This window comes from Hermetia illucens, chromosome 4, assembly GCF_905115235.1.
Source record: "Hermetia illucens chromosome 4, iHerIll2.2.curated.20191125, whole genome shotgun sequence".
Lineage (NCBI taxonomy): Eukaryota > Metazoa > Arthropoda > Insecta > Diptera > Stratiomyidae > Hermetia > Hermetia illucens.
The window spans coordinates 131,044,129-131,065,715 of record NC_051852.1 but is presented as its reverse complement, the minus strand read 5'-3'; the positions used below and the strand labels follow the sequence as shown (position 1 = coordinate 131,065,715).

General features: G+C 42.9%; 3 protein-coding genes across 6 annotated transcripts in view; 1 reads left to right on the top strand and 2 right to left on the bottom strand.

Moving 5' to 3' along the window:
* LOC119653887 (protein kinase C, brain isozyme) overlaps window positions 1–21,587 on the top strand; it is a 536,905-nt gene that overhangs the window by 405,114 nt on the left and 110,204 nt on the right. The gene's annotated exons all lie outside the window — the stretch shown is intronic.
* On the bottom strand, window positions 1,609–20,158 carry LOC119653889 (alpha-amylase A-like). 2 transcript variants are annotated; one of them, XM_038059011.1, is made up of 4 exons: window positions 20,011–20,158; window positions 3,070–3,310; window positions 2,537–3,007; window positions 1,609–2,471 (listed from the first exon to the last, which is right to left on the bottom strand). In XM_038059011.1, the coding sequence occupies exons 2-4, from the start codon at window positions 3,244–3,246 to the stop codon at window positions 1,641–1,643; spliced, it is 1,479 nt and encodes a 492-aa protein (XP_037914939.1). In that variant the 5' UTR covers window positions 3,247–3,310; window positions 20,011–20,158; the 3' UTR covers window positions 1,609–1,640. The 2 variants fall into 2 exon arrangements, with proteins under 2 accessions (XP_037914939.1, XP_037914940.1); XM_038059012.1 differs by lacking the exon at window positions 20,011–20,158 and adding an exon at window positions 3,422–3,580.
* Window positions 11,607–13,684, bottom strand: LOC119653888 (alpha-amylase A-like). 2 transcript variants are annotated; one of them, XM_038059009.1, is made up of 4 exons: window positions 13,470–13,684; window positions 12,941–13,411; window positions 12,050–12,876; window positions 11,607–11,995 (listed from the first exon to the last, which is right to left on the bottom strand). In XM_038059009.1, exons 1-4 carry the CDS (start codon window positions 13,644–13,646, stop codon window positions 11,737–11,739), a joined length of 1,734 nt encoding a protein of 577 aa, XP_037914937.1. In that variant the 5' UTR covers window positions 13,647–13,684; the 3' UTR covers window positions 11,607–11,736. The 2 variants fall into 2 exon arrangements, with proteins under 2 accessions (XP_037914937.1, XP_037914938.1); XM_038059010.1 differs by having other exon boundaries at window positions 11,868–12,876; window positions 13,470–13,677.

Sequence of the window (21,587 nt, the reverse complement as noted above, 5' to 3'; positions counted from 1 at the left end):
AAAACCATTTATCATATCTCCAGCAGCTCATTAAGGTACTCCATGCATCAAAGCTCCAGTCCAACTGAGGTAAAAGTCAAATTAACCTACGAGAGCTAGTCTGTGCCGATTATTACGTCAGCGAGAGAGGCTTTCGACCAACAGCGCCAAAAACAGAAGCTACCTTGGAGTTTTCTAAGCCAGTTAACTCTTTACAGGTTAGATGCGTCCTTGAAATGCCATTGAATTACCGTTGCTGCATTCTACACAACGCCGAGCACCAGGCGCCGTTTCATGAACTTCTGAAGGGTTTTTCTGCGAAGAATGCCGCATTAAATTGGCCACTTGACACTGAAGCTCCATTTGAATGCTGCAAGCAGGGCATCTTTACAACCGTTACTTCTGCATTTTTATCACTGATCCAGACATTGACATTTCGCAAGAATGCTCCCGACATCGCCACTGGTCCGACATGAGGCCAACAGGGATATCAAGGAGTGAAAGTTCCGCTGGGTTTTTTCTCCTGGAAGCTCTTGAAGTATGAACTGCAATACTCAACTTACGACCGCTAGTTCTTAGAAGTTTATGCGGTTCTAAGACTTTTTCAGCGCAGACTAGTACATCGTTATTTCGTAATTCACACTGACTATCGGCCACTTGTATTTGCCTTGACACAACCTTCGGATAAAACCTCGCCGCGTGCAAACAGGCTACCTGACTTCATTACTCAATTCGAGACCCACATGGAATATGCGCGTGAAACAGGGTGTTCGGGCGAATATGCTTCTCTGGATGTACACAGCCGAGGTATGTCCTATCTTAACGTACGTGTCTATTGCGTTGAACAAAACATAATAGGATTCAAAAAACCGCTTGTGCCGGGGCTCCGCAATTTCCTCCTCTTCCCAGATCTCTACATTAAATACCTTGCAGCGTGCAATGGACAGTGAAGCCATACGGGCCCAGGAATATCCTAGAGAAAGTACCTAGGGAACTCAGGGAATTCTCCATGGGCTATGCCACAACCAACCCGAACTTCACGAGAAACTTCAATGTGAAATTTCAAACCAGGGCTAAGTGGAAGACCAACGGCTTGTTGCAACGCTATGCCAGTGTTTTTCACCGACGGGTCAAAGATGGTCTGTGGAACGGTATATTAGATAGACTGAGTGTGTCTAAATTGTACCGTCTCTCAAGATGCGCAGAAGCACAAAAAAAAAACTGGCGAGACTGGTAGCCTGTCGATGGCTGGAATATGATGTGGGCCCCAAGTGTAACATAGCCGTTCTGAATGACACCCAAGCAATTATTAAGGCCTTGTACTCAACAGCGGCATCTTGCAGGCTGGTAGGGTAGTGAAGAAACCCGTTCGACGGACTGCCCGTTAAAACACCCAGATCTCAGTAATTGAAAGGGTACAGTGGGGATGACACAGAATTATATTCTTTCAGTCTGCATATCGTCCCCATTCTCATACACCCCATCCCAACGAGTTTTCCTTCAAATTTTTAATTCAAAGGAGTAAATTGTGCCTCTGTCTTCCGGGTTAACAGAAGTCAACTGAAGGCAGTCTTTTCTATAACACCCCCACAATAGGGAAATTAATTAAATCTATTTAAAAGCTCAAGATTACTTTTCAAGAGTCCGTGTATTCAAAGTATTTACAATTTCGCATCCTTATGGATAGCCAAAACACCATCATTTTCGCTAGCCCCAATGTAGATGTTAGCCCATCCATAATTGCCAACTTCAACTTTCTTTCCAGTACATTTACCATCAATCTTCGATCCCGAGATCACATCGCAATAAGTTCCGGGTGAGAGACATGTTTGGAAAGTTTGATTCAAATCATAACTCTCCAAATTGAAAGCAATGAAGCCACTTCCTCCTCGGCAGAAAGCGATCTGGTAGTTTCCATTATCCCACCAATCATTCAAGCCAGTACCACGGACAGCATTCTTAAATCCGACCATGTTGTAAATTTGTCTCCAACGATGTTCACAGACCCATCCATTTCCGCAAGTACCATCTTCATTGATTTTCGGTGATAGAATGGTATTTCCACCATCATTAGTTGGTGGAGGTTGGTCCTTGTCAGAGAAATCGTAGGAACTCATGATGCGAGTAATACCATAAGGATGAGCCAATTTAAAAGCGATAGCCATTTTGTATTGTTTTGAGGTCTTATAGGTTAGAATGTCTCCTCCGTCTCGTTGATTGTCGTGGTTGTCAATAAACACGAGAGCGCGATCTGATTGGGTTAGTCCCCATTCAGGACCCCAGTTAACGAGCCATTTCATTGGATTGTATCCACGGAATACACGACCAAGTTCTCTGGAAAATCTGAATTCAGTGACTGCTCCCAGGCCAGTATATTCATCTTTTGAAATAGCCTCTCCACCAAGATCAATAACTTCTTGGACAATGAATGGTCGTGAGTTAGGAGGGTAGCCGAAATCAGTGTTCAAATTCTTAACTCTGGAGTAGATAACCTAAAACGACAATAAAAATAATATTTTGCTTATATGGATTTCCAATTTGCGATTCACAAACATACCGCCAAATCGCCAGGCCACATGTGCTTGGCGGCATCAACACGGAATCCAGCAACTCCCAAATCAACCAAGTGATCGAGAAAATCAACAATTCTGTCGCGAACCCACTCCTTACTATGATCCAGATCCTTGAGTCCAACCAATTCACAGTTTCTGATTTGGAAAACGTCTCCGTAGCTTTCGATGGAGCAAGTAGGGTGGAAGTCAAGTGAACTGTATGGTACACCGGGGAAGCTCTTGCTCGCTGGATCAGCAGTGGTTCCTCCAGTTCCCACAGGATTGCTACTATCGGCAGCCATGTGGTTGAAAACGACATCAACGTAAATCCTTACACCGACAGCATTACAACGCCTCACCATGTTAGCGAATTGTTCTTCATTACCAGAACGGGTGACCAATTTGTAAGAAATTGGTTGGTAGCGCTCCCACCACGGTCGGGAGGCGACAACGATGTTTTCATTCACGGGTGAAACCTAGAGAATGGATTTGTCTTCTTTATATTTTTTTGAAGATTATTTTGGTGATGTCTCCATACCTGAACTCCTCCATATCCTTTCGGGGCTAAGAAGCGTTCACATTCATCAGCGATGTCATCCCACTTCCACTCAAAAAGATGAACAATGGTGTTCCTGTTGTCCCACTGATGGGTATCGAACTGACAATAGACTCCTGCTAAGAGCGCAGCTAGGCTTAGAACTGCGAGACCATTCATTTCGGTGATCGGTTTGACTGCATTCGGATTTAACGCTTCCTTTTATATATTCCCAGCAGCGCTTCTAATGAAAAACCAATCAATAATAAAACAACAAAACCTGATAACTGATCAAGCAATTAATTTTGCCAAGCGAACGTTTCCAATGTTACAATTTGTGTAACTAAAAAGATACCTGAACGGATTACACGCGATTCCAGATATTGGCCCCACCGGTATCTTATTAATAAACTATTATCTGCGCAAAATATCTAATTGACGCGTATTCGCTTTTATCCACGTGGGGTCGAACATAAGATTGATAAATGAAAATTAAATCTAATTATCCCCCAATTCAATTTCTTCTCTTCGTGTAGGGAATTTCTCGGAAGTAGTCTCTAATTGTATGATGTTTCCATACTAGTACATAATTAGCCAGGAGAGCATAAGTGATGTTTATCTGATTGATATACCAATAAGCGGTTTCTGTAAAACAATAAAACCTTATATTCAGCGCAAACCAGATATTAGTTATGAGGAAATTACAACGTTACATTTTAGGATTGATTTCTAGGATAAACAACAAGGTGGAGCCTCAACGGGAAAACTGAATATTCTATTCTATGCATCTTCTAAGATTCAAATCTGAAAAAATATTATTCCTTTTTTGTAGAGCACCATCTGTCAAACAAGACGTCCTTAATGGTTTACAAACTAATTTGAACTTTTGTCTCGGAAAAAGTGGGCAAAAACGATTGACTCAGGCAGTACTGCTGCTCCAACAATAATATGGGAGGATGCACAACAAGCCCTTTAAGGGTTGTCTGAGTTGCCATGATTTAAAACGTGCTTTCTCTGGCTTCAAGAGAAGGAGCACAATGGTGCTGACGTTGGTATCCAGAATAACTTCATCACCTCCACCCTGATATAGCAAAGCAAGAGAGCCGTTTGGCCCGGAAGTTTCTTTACCAAAAGCATTCCTATATTTTATTTTAAATCATTGAAAAGGTTCGGGAGTCAACGTGCTACCAGCACTACTGTGGACTTGGGACCGTCACGTTACAAGTGTTAGCTCTTAAGGCCAGTGAAGGGGTATCTAATCCACAGCATCTGAAGTGAAGAGGAAGTGGCGCAGAAGTGGCGACAAACCATTTTCGCTGTCAAAAATCTTTTTTTCGATTTCATAACCACCAAACCAATGTGGTGGCTCCAGTGGCTTCCGAGGAGTGTCCGTCCTAATTAGACATGCATACAGGATTCGAGATCCCTGTGCACGCCAGCCACGGTTTGCGCGTAGTTGGCGGGTTGCGTCCTTGAACAGACGCAACAGACACAACCGTTTAAACCTGATGTCGAGAACAGGATCACTGGGGAGTCTCCAGTGATCCAGACTTGCAGCAAATTCTTTACGATTGGCTGTCCGGGGACCAAGTAAAACGAGTGGTAGGATCTGCGACAGAGGGGGGCGTCTTAGGCCATTATAGTGGCCTTCAGCGTCCTGTGCCACCTTTCGAGCACTGCATTAGACTCCGGGGGGCACACGGTTGTTTGGTGGCGTTTAAAGCCAGGGTGAGGTGCACAGAAAGCAGGGAAGAAATACTATCTATTTGAAATGCATTTCATAATGAACATACAAAACCTCAGCTCAAGGTCGCAAAGTAGTATCGCTTAAACGAATGAAATGGGCTTTTAACTCGTTCAATAGATGCAAATCAATCCGCTGTCAATCAGCTGGAGTGGTGAGAAGATCCACACAATGATCCGACAATTAAGTCCTCGAGGGTGTTACGTGAGCATCTGTCTGGAAGACTTAATCCCACGGTCTTCTTAGGACACGGATTGACTTTGTGACCACAATCAAAGCCCCGCTGAGACAAGCAACATCGGTATCAGTCTATACCGAGTGCATTGCTTAGTATTCACACTGGTGATGCAAGACCTACCTAAATCTCTACCGAACTAAGGAGTACAGCACCCGTATTGAAACGCAACACCACGCCGAGGCCCGAAGGTCTCTTCTTGCTTGAGCATAACCAACAACCCCCATGAAACTCCCACTAGGAGGTCTACCGCAAATAACCGAGCTGTACTCACATACAAAGGGAGTTCACCCGAAGTATGAGAGTCCAGGAGCTATCCCAGTTCCCATGGTACCAGTATACCCCTGTTGAGGTTTTGTGACCAATTTGCCACCTCAGATGAGTCCCCATGCAAACTCGGGTCTGATCGCCCTGATTAGGCCTTTGGAGCATTCGACTACTGCATAACAGCCGGCAAGCCAAAGTGAGTACAGCATCTCCCGGCGCCACCACTATGGAAATTCTCCTCCGACAGGGTTGCTGCCCCGTCTTCCTCACTGCCACCTTTGAGCACCACAATGATCCGACAGAAGTATACTACAGCAGGATATCTGAGAGGCTGCCCACAGGAAGGGGTTCTCTCCACGCTGATGTCACTCCTAGTAATACACCTTGCTAGGGTTCCTGGAGGACACAAAGTTTTTCGTTGCAAACGATCTAGCCGTAATAATTATCGGCAAGTTTGAGGACACAGTATATGACAGCTTGAATGCAACTCTGCATGTAATCTAGAGGTGATGCCTCCGTAATGAACTTACGGTTATCGCTATTCCTAGCGGCTAGCGACTGCACTAGTTATTTTCACTACGAACGTCCAGTGGAGCAGCTACACGCTACTCACAGGGACGGTAATCCAACTGATACAAACAGTCATTTCAGGATTTCGCGAGTGCATCTCGACTCCCTGTTTATGTGGAAGCACCATATCCAGGAACAATATCAGAAATGCAAACTTCTCTAATGCTGCGGAACTGCGATAGGTAAAACCAAAGACTTTCACTCAATTGGATTCATTAGATGTATACATGCGTAATAAAGCCCATTTTGATGTATACATGCATCACCTGGTGGCCTTAACTTGAACTGGTTACTGCAGGAATCTGCTGGCGCAAATGTAAAGACTCGGTTGTCTAAGTACTATATTACTGGATCAGTGAAAACTACGCTGACTGCGCTCTTGGAGTTATCCTAAATTTACCCCTAATCAGTTTAGAGCAAACGGGAAGCAACTTACGATGCATATAGCCTTGATGCCATTCCTACCGAACGTCGTAATCCGAGGAGAATGGTTGATAAATGGAATTTTTTGGAATTAAAGACAATAATCTTCACCGACGGTTCGGACATAAAAAACGGATCGAGCCTAGGGTTTACTCAAAGAGTCAGATTGTTAAACTGACCCAATCTCTTGGTCAAAATGAAGATGATATTCTTGGCGGAGAAATATTGCATTTCATTGACAACAGAGAAGTGTTTGGGACAAAAATAACGTGGTCGTCCAATTTGAATCTGTTCCAAAAGTTGCTGTTGAAACTTGGTCTACTGAACCACACATTCCTGATGTGGATGCCAGGGCATGGATTCGCAATGGTGGGGCGAGAGCCAGAAGCTCCTCAAATCTTCAAATCTTAGATGAATATCTCGGTAAAGTTTTCTTGAACGAAGAATCTGCGAATTCTCTGTGTCTGGGGAACGTTTTCAGATTCATCAAAGCCTGTAGGCAGAAGGCCATTAAACAAGAGACTAGAGTATAGTACAATGGACCTAACTAAAGGTCCCATTGCCAGAAGTCTGTGATCCACCTACTAATCTAAACAAACTAACTAACTACATCTACCCAATCTCAACTAATTTTTTTATTGTTATAAATTTCCTCACTTGGTTTTCAACAAGATTGTGTTTCACTTTCATTATCATCACACTCAATGCTGTATAAATGATAAGCCTACAGCAGGGGAATATCACAAAGACAAGTGTCCATGACGTACCATGATTCCAACTCGAGGTAACTAGATTGAGAGGCTGCCGCTCAATCAACTTAGCCATCGCACCGTCGATTGATATGAGCATTTTCAATTTTCTTTAAAGTTTCTATGCAAAATCGATCAACGTTCAAATCTCCTGCTACCCTAAAATCTTATATACAAATTATACATCTATATACTTTTGGAAACAGAAATTCTTATTGGCCTTTTTTCTTCTTCAGTTTAGCTAAGTACTTTAGAACGCTACCATACAATCGAGTGCGATTCGATCTAGCAATCCAATATCGAAAAAGGGAAAACATTAAGTGTGCACAAAAATATTTGCATAAAATGGATATTTCGCATAACCAGGTGATGACCTGGTGGTTTAGAATGCATCAACCAAATAAAGAGTTTTTTCTTGTCCCGGTTGATGATTTTCTGAAAATTGGAGTGTTGAAAATAGAAGTGGATATACACCAGTTCAGAGAAGAGCATTGAGGAATGTTTTTGCTTCGTGTGTTATTTTTTTCAACTTCTTACGAGCAGTGCCGTCGGGTTCTAGGCTCGATTTACGATCACTTGTGCTGCCACATTACCGGCATAGGAATGTTTTTTGCCGGTTTATTCCCATTACCCCCTCAAGTTCGCAGTTCATTGTAAAATACCGGAACATGCATGAATCTGTGAGCTAATTAGGATTAGCTGAGGTGAAGTACCTTTCGGTAGTTCCTCATAAGTCGGTTAAACAATTTCAGTAAGGCAACGAACTAACGACCTCTTTGCCTGATCAGGAGAATGAAGGAGACAACATGGGGGGCAACAGAGCGACATCCAGCCTGCATCCACTTGTTAACGGCATAGACTCAAGAAGAAATATTTCAAAGTGGCAGAGTGTTTCGGATCTTTACTTCTTTTCCTTTCCTTTCTGCTCGGATTCTCCCTACTCGATCGCCGCATACAGACGCGTGGTTAATCCGCTGCATTTCCTATCTTCCAATTTAACTTCGTGTACGCTTTCTTAACTTCTTGCAATATTCTCTGTTTAACATTTAGATTCTGGTGCACTCAAAACGCCCCGGAATAAGGAGAAGTAAAATTTTTGAAATAACATACATTTCCATAGGCGTAGAAACGGTGGTCAACAGAAGTGTCAAAGATACTGCACTTAAGTGGTGGTGGATGCGCAACATCAAACCTTCTTCCTAGCTTTGTGGGATAGCTCTGCTCCCGTTGACTGCTGTTAATCTGGTTGGTCATTTTGGCCATCCCTATTCAGAATTCATATGGGATAAGTTTTCCTCTGCTTGTCGTCAATGGCGACCAATAGAAATAGAATAGAAATTTGTGGGCTAGCAATCTGCAAGTTACGAAACCCTACTGTAACAGAAACAACAGTTCGGATGAGGAATGATCTCACGGCTACGATGAATGGCTGTAGAAACAAACCTATCAATGGTTTCTGGAACGAGCATACACTCCTCGACAACAGTATCCAGGGTCTCCAGAATGTCCACTTTCTCCAACTCGAGCGAGAATTCCAACGATATAAGCTGAACATAATGGGCCTAAGCGAGGGAAGAAGTTTCTGACATGTATTGTTGTACTCTGGAGAGCTCAGTGACAGAGGGCGCAAATCTGGTGTTCTAACCACTTTAGGATTCGCTAACTTGTCGCCTACAGTAGTTAGCTTGACGTACAAATCGAGCCTTTTCTAAAAAGCAGAAGCAAATCTAAGCTAGAGTAGAAACGTCTGCTCAACAATACACTAAATATGCGGTGTTTTTAAAAAAAAAATGGCAGGCTGAGTGCAGTCTATGTTCCACTACTGCTCCTAAATAAAACCAGCTTGAGTTGTGTGAGAAATAAAATAGAAAATTCTGTCATGTCCTATTATCTAATAATTCATAGTCAAAAACCTAGAAAAACTTTGCCGAAAAAAACTGAGATTTCAGGGTTATGAGGGCACCATTACTGCGGAAAGCTTGATCCAAAAAATAGCGCAAACAATTGAGTCAAACTAGTTCGTAGTTTCTATTGAAAAATTTCTGAGGTTGATTGGTTAAACAGTGAACATCCTCATGACCGGCACCGCTGGTCTCAATATGGAGAACTATGGAAACCCCCTTCTGGCTAAGGACAACCCCTTCGGTTTTCCCAGAGCTAAGCAGAATCCATACTCAGTCGGATGGCTGAGCTGACTCACCGCATCATTATTCCCAGTCTGCGCTGAGAGTGTCCAACAGTGAATACAGCTACCAGTGCTGCAACAACATCCGCGTATCACACCAGATCTAATTCATCAGGCATCTGGAATCGTAGCAGACTATCGTATAAGACCTTCCAAAGGTCTGAACTAAGAATAGACCCTTGAACTATTCCCCGTGTGACTTAAACTTTGCGCTATCCATTACGGATCTCATAGGGCAGGGCGTGATCTAAATAGTCCCTCAATATCCGCAGAAGGTAGCTTGAAATATGGAAATAATTTTATAACATCACGAGCATGAGGCGCAACCTCACAGGATTGAAGGCGTTTCTTAAATCTGGCGCAACAAGGAGCACCAGCAACAAGGTCTCAGCTTGGACCATTGCTTCAATCGCATCATCCATCTTCGATTTCTTCTATCTTCTCTACTTCCATGGAACAGGGTGATCAATGAGCACCAAGTTTTCAGTAACCAGCTTATACCCGAGCTTATACGTCGCCGATTAGTTCCTGCCACCTGCGTACTTTTATACTTTTGATTTCGTAACGTACTTCCTTTTTCATTCTCTTGTATCCTGTGGATCTAAGGGTTACTCATCTCTCGCACGCTGAACAATTTGACGAAATCAGAGGCAACTCCTTCATAGACCTGCAATTTCAGGTGTCCACCAGTGCACAAGTAACTTCCCTTGCGAAGTCTTCTTTTTAGCGATGATAAGGTTCTCTGTTGACTGTCCGCATCCGAGTCTTGTAGCTTATTTACCCCTCTTTAGAAAGTATCGTCAAATTTCCGGATGTCCCCCGCAATAAGTGTTTGCCCATCGACAGAACATTGGGATAAGCCATTTGTCTTTTCCAGGAAAATGTACTGGTGATTACTGATCGTGAATCTGCTAGCACCCCCATCGTTACACGCTAAGACTAGGGAATCCATGACAAAGGTCACTTCTGGGTTGGTGCCGTCGCAACCAGGGTATCGAAAAGTCGAATTGCTACCGATATTTAGGACAGTAAGTCCTGTCATGGCGACCATCCCCAAAATATAGGTTCCTCGAGAATTTGCTTGAGGCATATTATATTCGAGTGCACTGGCGTTAAACTTTCCTCCAATTAGAACTCTCCGTCCCGTGTTTTGAATCTCGTCCTCCAAGACCACCAGCCTATTCCGAATCGTGGACATAAAATCGTTCGGTGTTCGAACTCGGAAGAAAGTCACTTCCGCACGACGAACCTAAACAAAGTCATCCCCTCAACATTGGCGGCGCACCCGCAAGTTAACCGTATCTCTCATCCAGATGGCAGCATCACCAGATATATCTTCATATCACGACGATAAGCTTCTATCTCTATCTAGCCCCAAATCAACTTTTCTTTCTTCCACCACCTGCCCTATCAGGTAGTGAGCAGTTCCACTCCTATGAATGTTCGCTTGCAGGATGTTCCTGGCTTTTCACTACTTCCTTCAACTCTTCTTTGAAAACCTACCACCGTCCGGAACCGGGAACAAGAGCCACATTTACTTTCTGTATACTGTGGTCCTTGCAAGGAGCACGTGATTTCTCCGGCTCGCAAGCTTTCGCTATGTGCCCATGCTCGCCAGACTTGTAACACAAAATTCTTCTGTCCTACCCTTTGCAAAACCCGACCTTCCTGTCGGTTCAGTTTACCGGGTAGATTTAACGTCCATTTCAGCGTCTTTTGGTTTGGCGATGCTGCGGATTTGTCGTATCATTTCCGTGAAGGATTTTCCTTTGTTCCGGCTCTGACAGTGGTTTGCCTCTTGATGATGGGTGCAAGCCCTAAGCAAGGGGTGCGTGGACCAGAAAAGAGGGAGTAAGTTGCTCTCCAATTGGTCCGGTCCTGCATCAAGTTGATGCGGACTTAGGACCCCCTTCATTCTCAAAACGAACTCTTGATGATGTTTCGCTGGACGACGGTAGAAGCTTTCATTTTCCATAAAGCCACCCCGCACTAAAGGCTACACGACTTTCTTCCTCATCCCTCCTTATCTTTCGGATGAGGACCGTCTCCTTTGATGAGATGACATGCGTTTCCACGAGTTCGACAATCTTTTCACCCACAAAGAAAGTATCACATAACTCAGAGTTGCCATCTTTTCTCCGACCTCAAGCTCGATGGCGCCTCTCTTTTTTGGTCGACTTACTGTCCACGGTGTCGCTCCTTTTTTCACTACTAACCGCCTCCCAGTAGGCCTTGCAACTTTTACAGTAGGTGACCGTCGTAATAGAATTACTTCAATTTCTTTAAAATCTCGGCTATTGCCGATTGTGTCGTCGTAATTTTTGTTGTTGTGGCGTGGTGAGTGCTGAGCGTCCAAGAGACAGAGATTGATATCGAGATTTTGGTGTTTGATATATTATGTGAAGTTTGGAGGACAAATCGTAGTGGAAGCCCAATCTTGCTTGAACCAATTACTCAACTTGTGGCGCCAGTCATTCCTATAACTGGAAAAAAATATTCAAATCGAATAAACCGAAAGAATCAGTATATCTTTATTAGTGTATAAAAAACGGCTTAAAAGAAAATACAAAGGAGGAAGTAGGGGTTTATCTTGGATCAATGTTGAGCCATAATTGACCTGCGCACCTTTCAACCATCCCAGAAAGTTCAGTACAAACTTTTGAATGTCAAGGGCTGAGTTATACCTCCATTTTGGCCAACTAAAGGTGAACGTTCTTACAATCCCACACCACAAGAGGACTCGAAATAAATTAAATCTATTGAGAAATTCAAGATTACATTTGAAGCCTCCGTACATTCAAAGTATTTACAATTTCGCGTCCTTATGGATAGCCAAAATACCATCATATTCGTCAGCCCCAATGATGATGTTAGCCCATCCATCACCGTAAACTTCAACTTCCTTTCCCGTACACTTTCCAGCAACCTTCGATCCTGAGATGACATCACAATAAGTTCCAGGTGAGAGACATGTTTGCAAGATTTCATCCAAATCATAATCATCCAAATTGAAAGCAATAAAACCACTCCTTCCACGGCAAAAGGATATCTGATTGTTTCCATTATCCCACCAATCATTCAAATCAGTACCATGGACAGTATTCTTAAATCCGACCATGTTGTAAATTTGTCTCCAACGATGTTCACAGATCCATCCATTTCCGCAAGTATTATCGTCATTAATTTTTGGTGATAGAATGGTATTTCCGCCATCATTGGTTGGTGGAGCCTCGTCCTCGTTACAGAAATCATAAGAACTCATGATGCGACTGATACCATAAGGATGGGCCAACTTAAATGCCGTAGCCATTTTGTATTGTTTTGAAGTCTTATAGGTCAAAACATCTCTTCCATCTCGTTGATTGACATGATTGTCAACAAATACCAAGGCGCGGTCTGATGGCATTAGCCCCCAATCAGGTCCCCAGCTCACTAACCATGCCATTGGATTTAATCCTTGGAATACACGACCAAGTTCTCTGGAAAATCTGAATTCAGTGACTACTCCCAAATCAGTGTATTCGTCTCTGGAAATAGCCTCAACACCCAGATCAACAACTTCTTGGAAAATAAATGGTCTTGAGTTGGGAGGGTAGCCGAAGTCAGTGTTCAAATTCTTAATTCTGGAGTAGATAACCTAGAATGGTAATGGAATAATTTCTTGATGATATGGATTTTCACTCTCCGATTCCCAGACATACCGCCAAATCCCTAGGCCACATATGTTTGGCGCCATCAACGCGAAATCCAGCAACACCCAGATCAACCAAGTGATTGAGAAACTCAACAATTCTGTCGCGAACCCATGCCTTACTATGATCCAGATCTTTGAGCCCAACCAATTCACAGTCCCTGATTTGGAAAACATCTAGATAGTCCTCGATAGAGCAAGTAGGGTGGAAGTCAAGCGAATCGTATGGTACACCGGGGAAGCTCTTACTCGCTGGATGAGCAGTGGTTCCTCCAGTTCCCACGGGATATTTACTATCGGCAGCCATGTGGTTCAAAACGACATCAACGTAAATCCTTACGCCAACAGCATTACAACGCTTCACCATGTTAGCGAATTGTTCTTCGTTTCCAGAACGGGTGACCAAATTATAGGAAATTGGTTGATAGCGCTCCCACCAAGGTCGGAATACGGCAACGATATTCTCACTTACGGGTGAAACCTGATGAATACAATTTTTCGTTGACTGTTGATGAATATTTTGAGGATGCTCCCCATACCTGAACTCCGCCATATCCTTTCGGGGCTAAGAAGCGTTCGCATTCATCAGCGATGTCATCCCACTTCCACTCAAAAAGATGAACAATGGTGCTCCTGTTGTCCCACTGATGGGTATCGAACTGACAGTACACTTCTGCTAAGAGCACAGCTAAGGTTAGAATTGCGAAACCTTTCATTTTAATGATCGGATTGACTACATTCTGATTTAGGACTCCCTTTTATATCTTCCAAGCGGCGCTTCTAATACAAAACTAATCAACAATGAAACAGCAAAATCTGCCAACTGATCGGGCAATTAATTCTGCTAAGCCCATGTTTTATATGTTTCAATTTGTGTTACTAAATGGAAACCTGAATGAACTATAAGTGAATTCGGATACGCGCCTTCCCGGTATCTTCTTAATAGACTCTTATCTGCGCTAGACATGTAATTTTTCGTATTCGCTTTTATCTACGTGGAGTTGAACATAAGATTGATAGTTGAAAATTAAATCCAATCACCCCTACATTCAGTTCCTTCTTTTTGGATTAACGGAAGTAGGCCCTGAAGTCTGTAAGATTGTAATTCGCGAGCGGGGTTGATATATCAATTAGCGATTACTTTGAACCTATAAAGCGTTATATCCAGCACAACCTAGGAAAAAATTGGCAACGCTAAACTGTAGTAACAATTTTTTCCATAAATGTGGTTTGAGCTCCTGTGGGACTGCAAAATTATTACGATTATTCATATTCATTAATTTTATACGAGGTAAGCCTATGACAGAAAAATTGACGAATCAAATCTAAACGAGCCAACCCCGCTACTGGATAGAATAGTGGCTCAAATAAAAGAAGAGATCACATGACTATATTTTAAGAAAACAGTGTAGGTTCCTCTTTCGCAAATGTGGGAAACCTCCCCGTAAACTCAACATAAGATCGGTCCACTCATTGTAAGTGTATCCAAAGCACATAGTTAGTTAATTTAGTTTAGCGGAAGGAGCCGCAGCCCAAAGCACTCAAGGCTTTGCTTGTACTATCTCTGGAGATCATCTATTCATCGGCCTCTCGCCGACGCTTTCGAGAATCTGAAATCATTCTCCACAGACAGAGAATACGCAGACTCTTCTTTGAAGAAAACCTTACCAAAGTATCTTCGTCTGAACATACGAAGTGCTGGGCCTTCTCTTCTTCCTCCTCGCATTGGCTGCATATGGCCGAGACCACGACTGCAATTTTTTTTCCATGTGCTAGTTTAAGAGGCAGTGTCCCGTTAAAAGCCCTACTAGGGTTTTCATGTCCCACTTCTTAAGAGACCGGCCTCAGGTTCCTTCATAAATATTTTCGCCCGCCCGGAAAAAGTTCAAATTTCTCCAATCCTTGCATTCCCTCCCTCAAAGAAGACTTGACAGTAGATGGCCGGATGCCAAAAGCTGGTTCTGACCCGACCATTGTGGATTCAGAACCTTGGCAAGCCAGTCTGTCAGTTTCCTTATTAAGAGCGATGTTCGATTGCCCTGGCATCCATATCAGGAATGAATTGTTCAGTTGGTCTATGTCAGCAGCACCTGACGACAACTCCAGACCAACTGGCGTGATATGCCATTGCTGTTAAATGCTGATAATGCTGCCCGACTGCCGGAACAGATTTGAATGACGCGACCCTTCAATTTTTACCTCAAACATTATTCTGCTGCCAATAAAATGACATATATCTCTACCTAGAATATGGTCGTCGAGCGGGTTCCATAATCGGATTTCCCGAGAGCACCCCTGCGCCCGGCCCGTTTTCCATGACTGACCCGTCAGTGAATATTATTAAGTCTGGAATCCCAAAAAATTCGTGACCATTTATCGACCAAATTTCTATTTTGGTAATTACTGCGGAGTATGTCTTCTCGAAGGTGAATCTGGAAACCATATGATCGGCGGGCTTCAGAGGCACCTGATGTTTGCCAAGAAATTCCCAGATTGGTGCATGACCGTATGATTGGCTACCTTTCCAGACGCCAATAGTATCAAGCCTATATGCGTCGTTAGCTGCTATCCATTTCACCTCCAAATGGATTAGGAGAAATTTAGAATAACTTCGAGTCCCACGGTCGGCGTACTACTCATTGCTCCTGTAATACTTAGGCAACAGAGCCTCTGAATCTGCAAAGGTCAGTCTCAGTCACCAGTCGATGCATGCATATACCAAAATGGGTTTTATTATGGATGTATACATCCAATGAATCCCCAGGTCTTACCTATCGCAGTCCTATAGCACCAGAGCAATCTGCAGGATTTCTGATATTGTTTCTGGATATGGTACTTCCACGTTAACTTGGGGTCGAGATGCAGTCCCAAGTATTTGACAGGTACCAGCTGGATTTCCGCCCCTGCTAAGGTGGGTAGCATGTAGCTGCCCCATCTGAAGTCCCCAGTGAACATAACTAGTCCAGTCTTCAAGCGTTCACCGTCAGTCTATTGTGGAGACACCAACTGTGGATTACATGCAGTGTTGCTTTCAGGCGGTGACATACTGTGCCAGCAAACTTGCCGATAATTATTACCGCTAGATCATCCCCAAATGCTTGTGCGAAGACCTTTGGGCAACCCCTAAGACACTCTTCCCCACTTCTGATCCAACTAATTAACAGCGGATTGATTCCATGCTGTCTTTCCTCGTTACAAATCACCGCCAATGGGGTATAATTGAAGGCACCTTCGATGTCCATAAATGCACCTAAGACGTATTTTTTATCGGACATTGCCTTCTCAATGTTTTTCGTTAGTTCATGGAGTGCTGCCTCCGTGGATTTGCGTTTCTAGTAGGCAGGTTGCCTATAATGAAGCCACTCAACCATCTATCTATCATTTATGAACCAATCTACTAGTCTTTCCAGTCCCTTTAGCAGAAAGTAAGTTAGACTGATCAGGTTTGGGAATAAATATTACCTTCACATCACGCCAGCTAGTTGGAATATAAGCGTACTAGCCAAGCATGGTCTATATATTCCGAATTTGTAACCCCAGGGATCTATTACTAGAGCAGGAATAATACCATCCGGACCTGCAGATTTGTATCTATAGAACAATTTAAATGTCCATTTCAGTTGCTTCCGTAAAACTACTTTGCATGCCAGAGCCAGAAGCTGTATGGCTGAATCAAACCTTAGAGCTCGGTTGAGGAGCACCCTTGTTGTTCTCATCTATTTCGCCGATTCTACCATCCAACATCCAATTCACATACTGCCAGCTGAAGTTTCGTAACAATTATAATAGATCAGTCTTTTCTGACTAGATAGGCTAGACCAGTTCCAACATTCTTGGACTGTAGCGCTTCAGTGGTTGATTGCACAACAACTGTATGCATCTAATACTATAATTTCCACCAACACAGAAAATATTACGAAAATTGAAATTAGAGCGACCATGCTGGCATCAACCTTGATCTCGGAAGCAGCCAATGGTGAGAATCAGCTTGGCGCGCCAGCAAATATGAACGAGCATGCCAAACACACCTCACAACAGAAAGGCAATCTGAAAAACAGGGATCGAATCAGCTTTCGCCTTACTTAGAGGGAAAATGCATGAGCTGTCTGAATTCATGAAAGATTATTCGGGTTACCTTACCAGACGACATAAAACATACTTTGCTTGAAAATTCAGGAAATCCTAATCCAGTTGATGTCGGGCTGGGCCAATTAGGAAGGAACTTCGTATATGGTCCACGGACCCCTATTTTTGAGCTAACTACCCACACAAAAGAATGACTGACTATTTCGTCTAAGGTAAAGGCAACTCATCAGACGCTACCTCAGCTCAACATTTCGTCCACCTGCAGCTACTTTCCCTGCTCCTGCTCCCGACTCCTGATGTTTTCCCCCTGCCGTAGACGAAACGGTCAGCGACTATTTTCTAAGTACAAACATAGTCAAAGCAATTAGGAATCGGTAGATATGTGTCAAGGAAGTGAAAAACGTCTTCGAAGAAAGAAAGGTCGCACAGAGGACGCAAGACATGCTTTCAAAAAGGAGAGGTGAAGTCAAAAGAGAGATACAGCAGGAATGAACAAATCTTTCAGATATGTGCAGAATGCCAGTAAGCAGGAAGGTCTTTCAATGGAGGATGCGAGTAAAGCAGATAAAGCACACGAAGCCACGAAAACAATGATGCATGTTGCCAACAACTGCAAAGCGGATAAATCCAAAAAAAAGAACCAGAGTGAAATACCTCCGCGATTGATTAACATTACGAAGTCGTACACCGGCATTTCTCTTTTTCTCCTTCTTTGGCTTTACACCCATTCGGTAATAGGGTCGGCTCGTTTAGATTCCATTGTAACGATAATACGGATGGAGTAACGAGTTTCTCACCATCTGGTATATAAAGTCATCGCAGTTCCGGTCGACTTTTGGTCCGTTCCCTATCGACCTGCAAGTTGGGCCAAGCTACGTCAGCACCGAAAACCAACCAACCAACAACATCAAACCGCACTGGCCAAACGGGAAGAATAAAGATAGGAGACTTCAACTTTGAGACCGTTGATAATTTTTCCTATCTAGGGTCGAAAATCGCAACCGATAACAGCTACGATGATGAAATCCGCGCACGGTTATTGTCAGCCAACAGAAACTATTTCAGCTTACAAAAACTGTTTTGCTCGAAACGTCTCACCATAGGGTCAAAAGTTTTACTGTACAAGACTATGATCTTGCCAGTCCTCATGTATTCCTCGAAGACTTGAGTTCTTAGCAAGAAAAATTGCGAACTCTAAGCCATGTTCGAGAGAAGAATCCTCCGGAGAATTTTTGGCCCCCTACATGAGGATGGACGATTCCGTAGCCTACGTAACGACCAAATCTATGAGCGATACCATGACCGTCCGGTTGTGGATAAGATCCGGCTCAATAGGTTACGGTGGGCGGGTCACTTAATCCGTATGGATGAGGATGATCCAGCCAGGAAAGTGTATAAGGGCAAAATCTATGGTAGAAAAAGAAGACGAGGCAGAACCTGTCTAAGATGGAGCGATGGCGTAGTTCAGGACGCCAGGCAGCTTTTAGGGATATTGAATTGGTGTACCTCGGCGCAAAGCCGGAATGTCTGGAGTTCCTTATTAAGGCAGGTCTAGACCGGATACCGGTCGAATGAATAAAGCCTTCAATCCCCTCCGTTCATCGATCCACTTCCACGATTCGCAGTCTGCCCAAACTTGTGACGCCCATTCGCAGCACTGAAGAAAGAAATTTTTGATAGCGGCCCAATGTTCACGGATATTTTCAGGCAGGTATCTGCAGTTCGATCAGTAAGATAGTTCTTCGACTGCCAGGATCATACAAACCTTGGAGAAGTGGCAACGCCACATGAAGTCGAAAGTTAGCGACCATCATGGTAATCCCTTTTGAGGCCAATGTCAGTGCCTCAACCAGAAGTCAACTCCTAAATTTACTGCTGATCGTAAAGTGGCCAATCTGGTGGTTCATATGGTGTCAGATAGTTGAAACTCACATGACGTTATGACAAGCTCTGCGCTCGAAAAAAGCGCTACCAATGATGAGGCGATAGAAGCTGCAGAAATTCAGGAACTTCTCACCATTATTGCTACAGTTGCCAAAACCGCACCTCGCAATAGCCGCAGAAGCAAACTTAGCTTTCCAGGGGTCAGAAGCATGTTGTCATTAGTGTGGCAAAAGGAAGTTAAGTACTCTCCAGAGTCCCAACATCCTACTTCGGTTAGGTCCAGAATGTCCCGCTTATGTGGTTGAAATTTCCGCTCGAATTGGAGAAAGTGAGTATCCCCTGAGGTCCCTCGATATCGTTCTCGAGTAGCGTGCGCATATTCCAAAACCAATTTTAAACCATTATTGATAATCAAAAGTCGTAACACTGCGGTCAGTCCGTATCCGAAGCATTGTTAACGTCTCAGTAGCAATAAAGTTTGGAAATTTTGAGGTTGGTACACACAAATTTCTATTTCTTTTGAGCAAGTACATTTTATGAACTGCACAAATTAGTGCAGGCTCGTCTACAAAAAACGGCCTTCAGTACTATTAGATGTAATTTCAACAAAACTCCTGAATGTATTCTCACCATAAGAAAATGACTAGGAAAAAAGATTAGATTCCAAATTTGATCATGATCATCCCATATGATGTTACGAAAGTAGTGACCACTATCTATTCCATAACCCACAACTGACATTTTTATTTTTATAACGTGAGGGATCCATTTATATAGAATATCATTACTAAAGTTTTACAGAAGTACTAAAATGTCTAGACATCAACGTAGTGTATGCACTGAAAAGATAAGAATAAGAACTCACGGGTCCTGGGTCCCTGAATCCCAATTGAGGGAGCAATATCAAGCTCAAACAATCTATTTGCATAGTTGGAAAATCTTGTCACGTCATCTTACACGAAAATCACATCTTTTTTAAAGTGGATATCTTCTATTTCTATATCTCTTACAAATAAATAATATCCGAATTAAAGATTCACGCCACTAGATTATTATAAAAATGAACCCCACTGAACTATTCGTTACTCTACATAACTTATTCAAACTCACTTAATCAGTCCTAATGGAAGCGTTTTCCATTAGAAGTCAGCAACTCAACTGAGGCTCTGAACCAGCAAACTTGAAAAATTATAATTAATACGATACGGATAATTAAGCCGTAACTTTTGCGGTTAAATTTATCAAAATACTTTCTTCTTGATTCATCGTAACAATGGCGACAAAACATCATCAACATTAATCAAGTCATTATTCAGTCGCGGTTTTGGGAAAAACAAGATGCAAAGTGTTATCAGTAGCGAAAATATGACATAATCAATTTAAATTATCTGTAATTTCAAGAAGTTAACGACCATCGCAGTAATTAGCCTGACTTAGTTCAGAAAGTTGGAAATCTGTCTTAGATGTCAAAAGTGAGGAATTGGGAATTCTGAAGAAGCATGGAGTAACCAATAAGTGAACTTGGAAAAGGACTTGCCGTACATACCATCCCGGAAGGAAACACGAGAAAGTATCTACAAGATATTCAGCGAAAACTATTATCTTAAAAACCTAACAAAAAGAAAAAAAAATAAAATGAAGGAATTGGGTATAGTTTGTGAACATCTTTAAGTATACGGAGCACTCTCTAGGGAGGAGGAAAAGTTCGAATATGCCAAATTGCAAGCCGTATTTAATAGAGACTCATATCAAATAGATCCACATTATAAATTGAATAAACAGTTGTCTACGGGCAGCAATTTGACATAGGAACAAGAGGACTAAACACAGGAGATTTAACTCCAAGCGCATTGTTCGAAATTTTATGATAAGGAAAAATTCCGGGTATAAAGTCTGATGTTAGTGCCGTGTATTGATGCAGCACATTACTGTGTGACCACGTGGTTGTGAACAGAACGCTGAGAGCATGTGGCATTTTACAGCTGTTTATGGCTTCCAACATGGGATGGGGGCGCACACACAAGAAAACCATCTGAGTGCCATCGACACACCAATACGTTAACCATAAAGACCACGGGCCACTTAACTACCTCGTCTTTAACCAACAGATACGCAATGACATTCCATGCCCCTTAGCCACTAGATTTGCTCTTCCTGGATTCAGTTTTCTTAGATAGGAAACAGAAAGAAGCGAAAGTGAATGTCATACGTAATGGCGAAAAGGGACACGGAATAACGAAATCTACCTCCTTCCTTTGCTGTACATTTGATAATAATAGAAATATATGGTGTATTATGAGTTTCTAAGACCAACCGAAATGATAACTAATTTTTTTTTGGTAGGAAGGGGAGATGCATATTCGCTCAAAGTGCCAGACTCCTATCTCAGACAGACTACCGACTAAAACACCCCATTGGAGCGTCTAAAACTCTGACCGGAACATTTGACACAAACCAGGCCTATTCAATATAAGAGGAAAACTCCGTGAATTCATGGAGCCTTAGCTACCTTGGTATTCCTCCAATCCATCTCCCTCTTCTTCGCCTTAAGAACGCCTTGGGTGTAACGTGCCACTTGGTGTCTAACGACACCCTTTCATCGAAAAGTGATGGCGACTCCCAAATTCTGCAAAAGAAAAATGTGTCAGGCATCATGGACCACGTCCTTGCAATAAATGCAGTCGGAT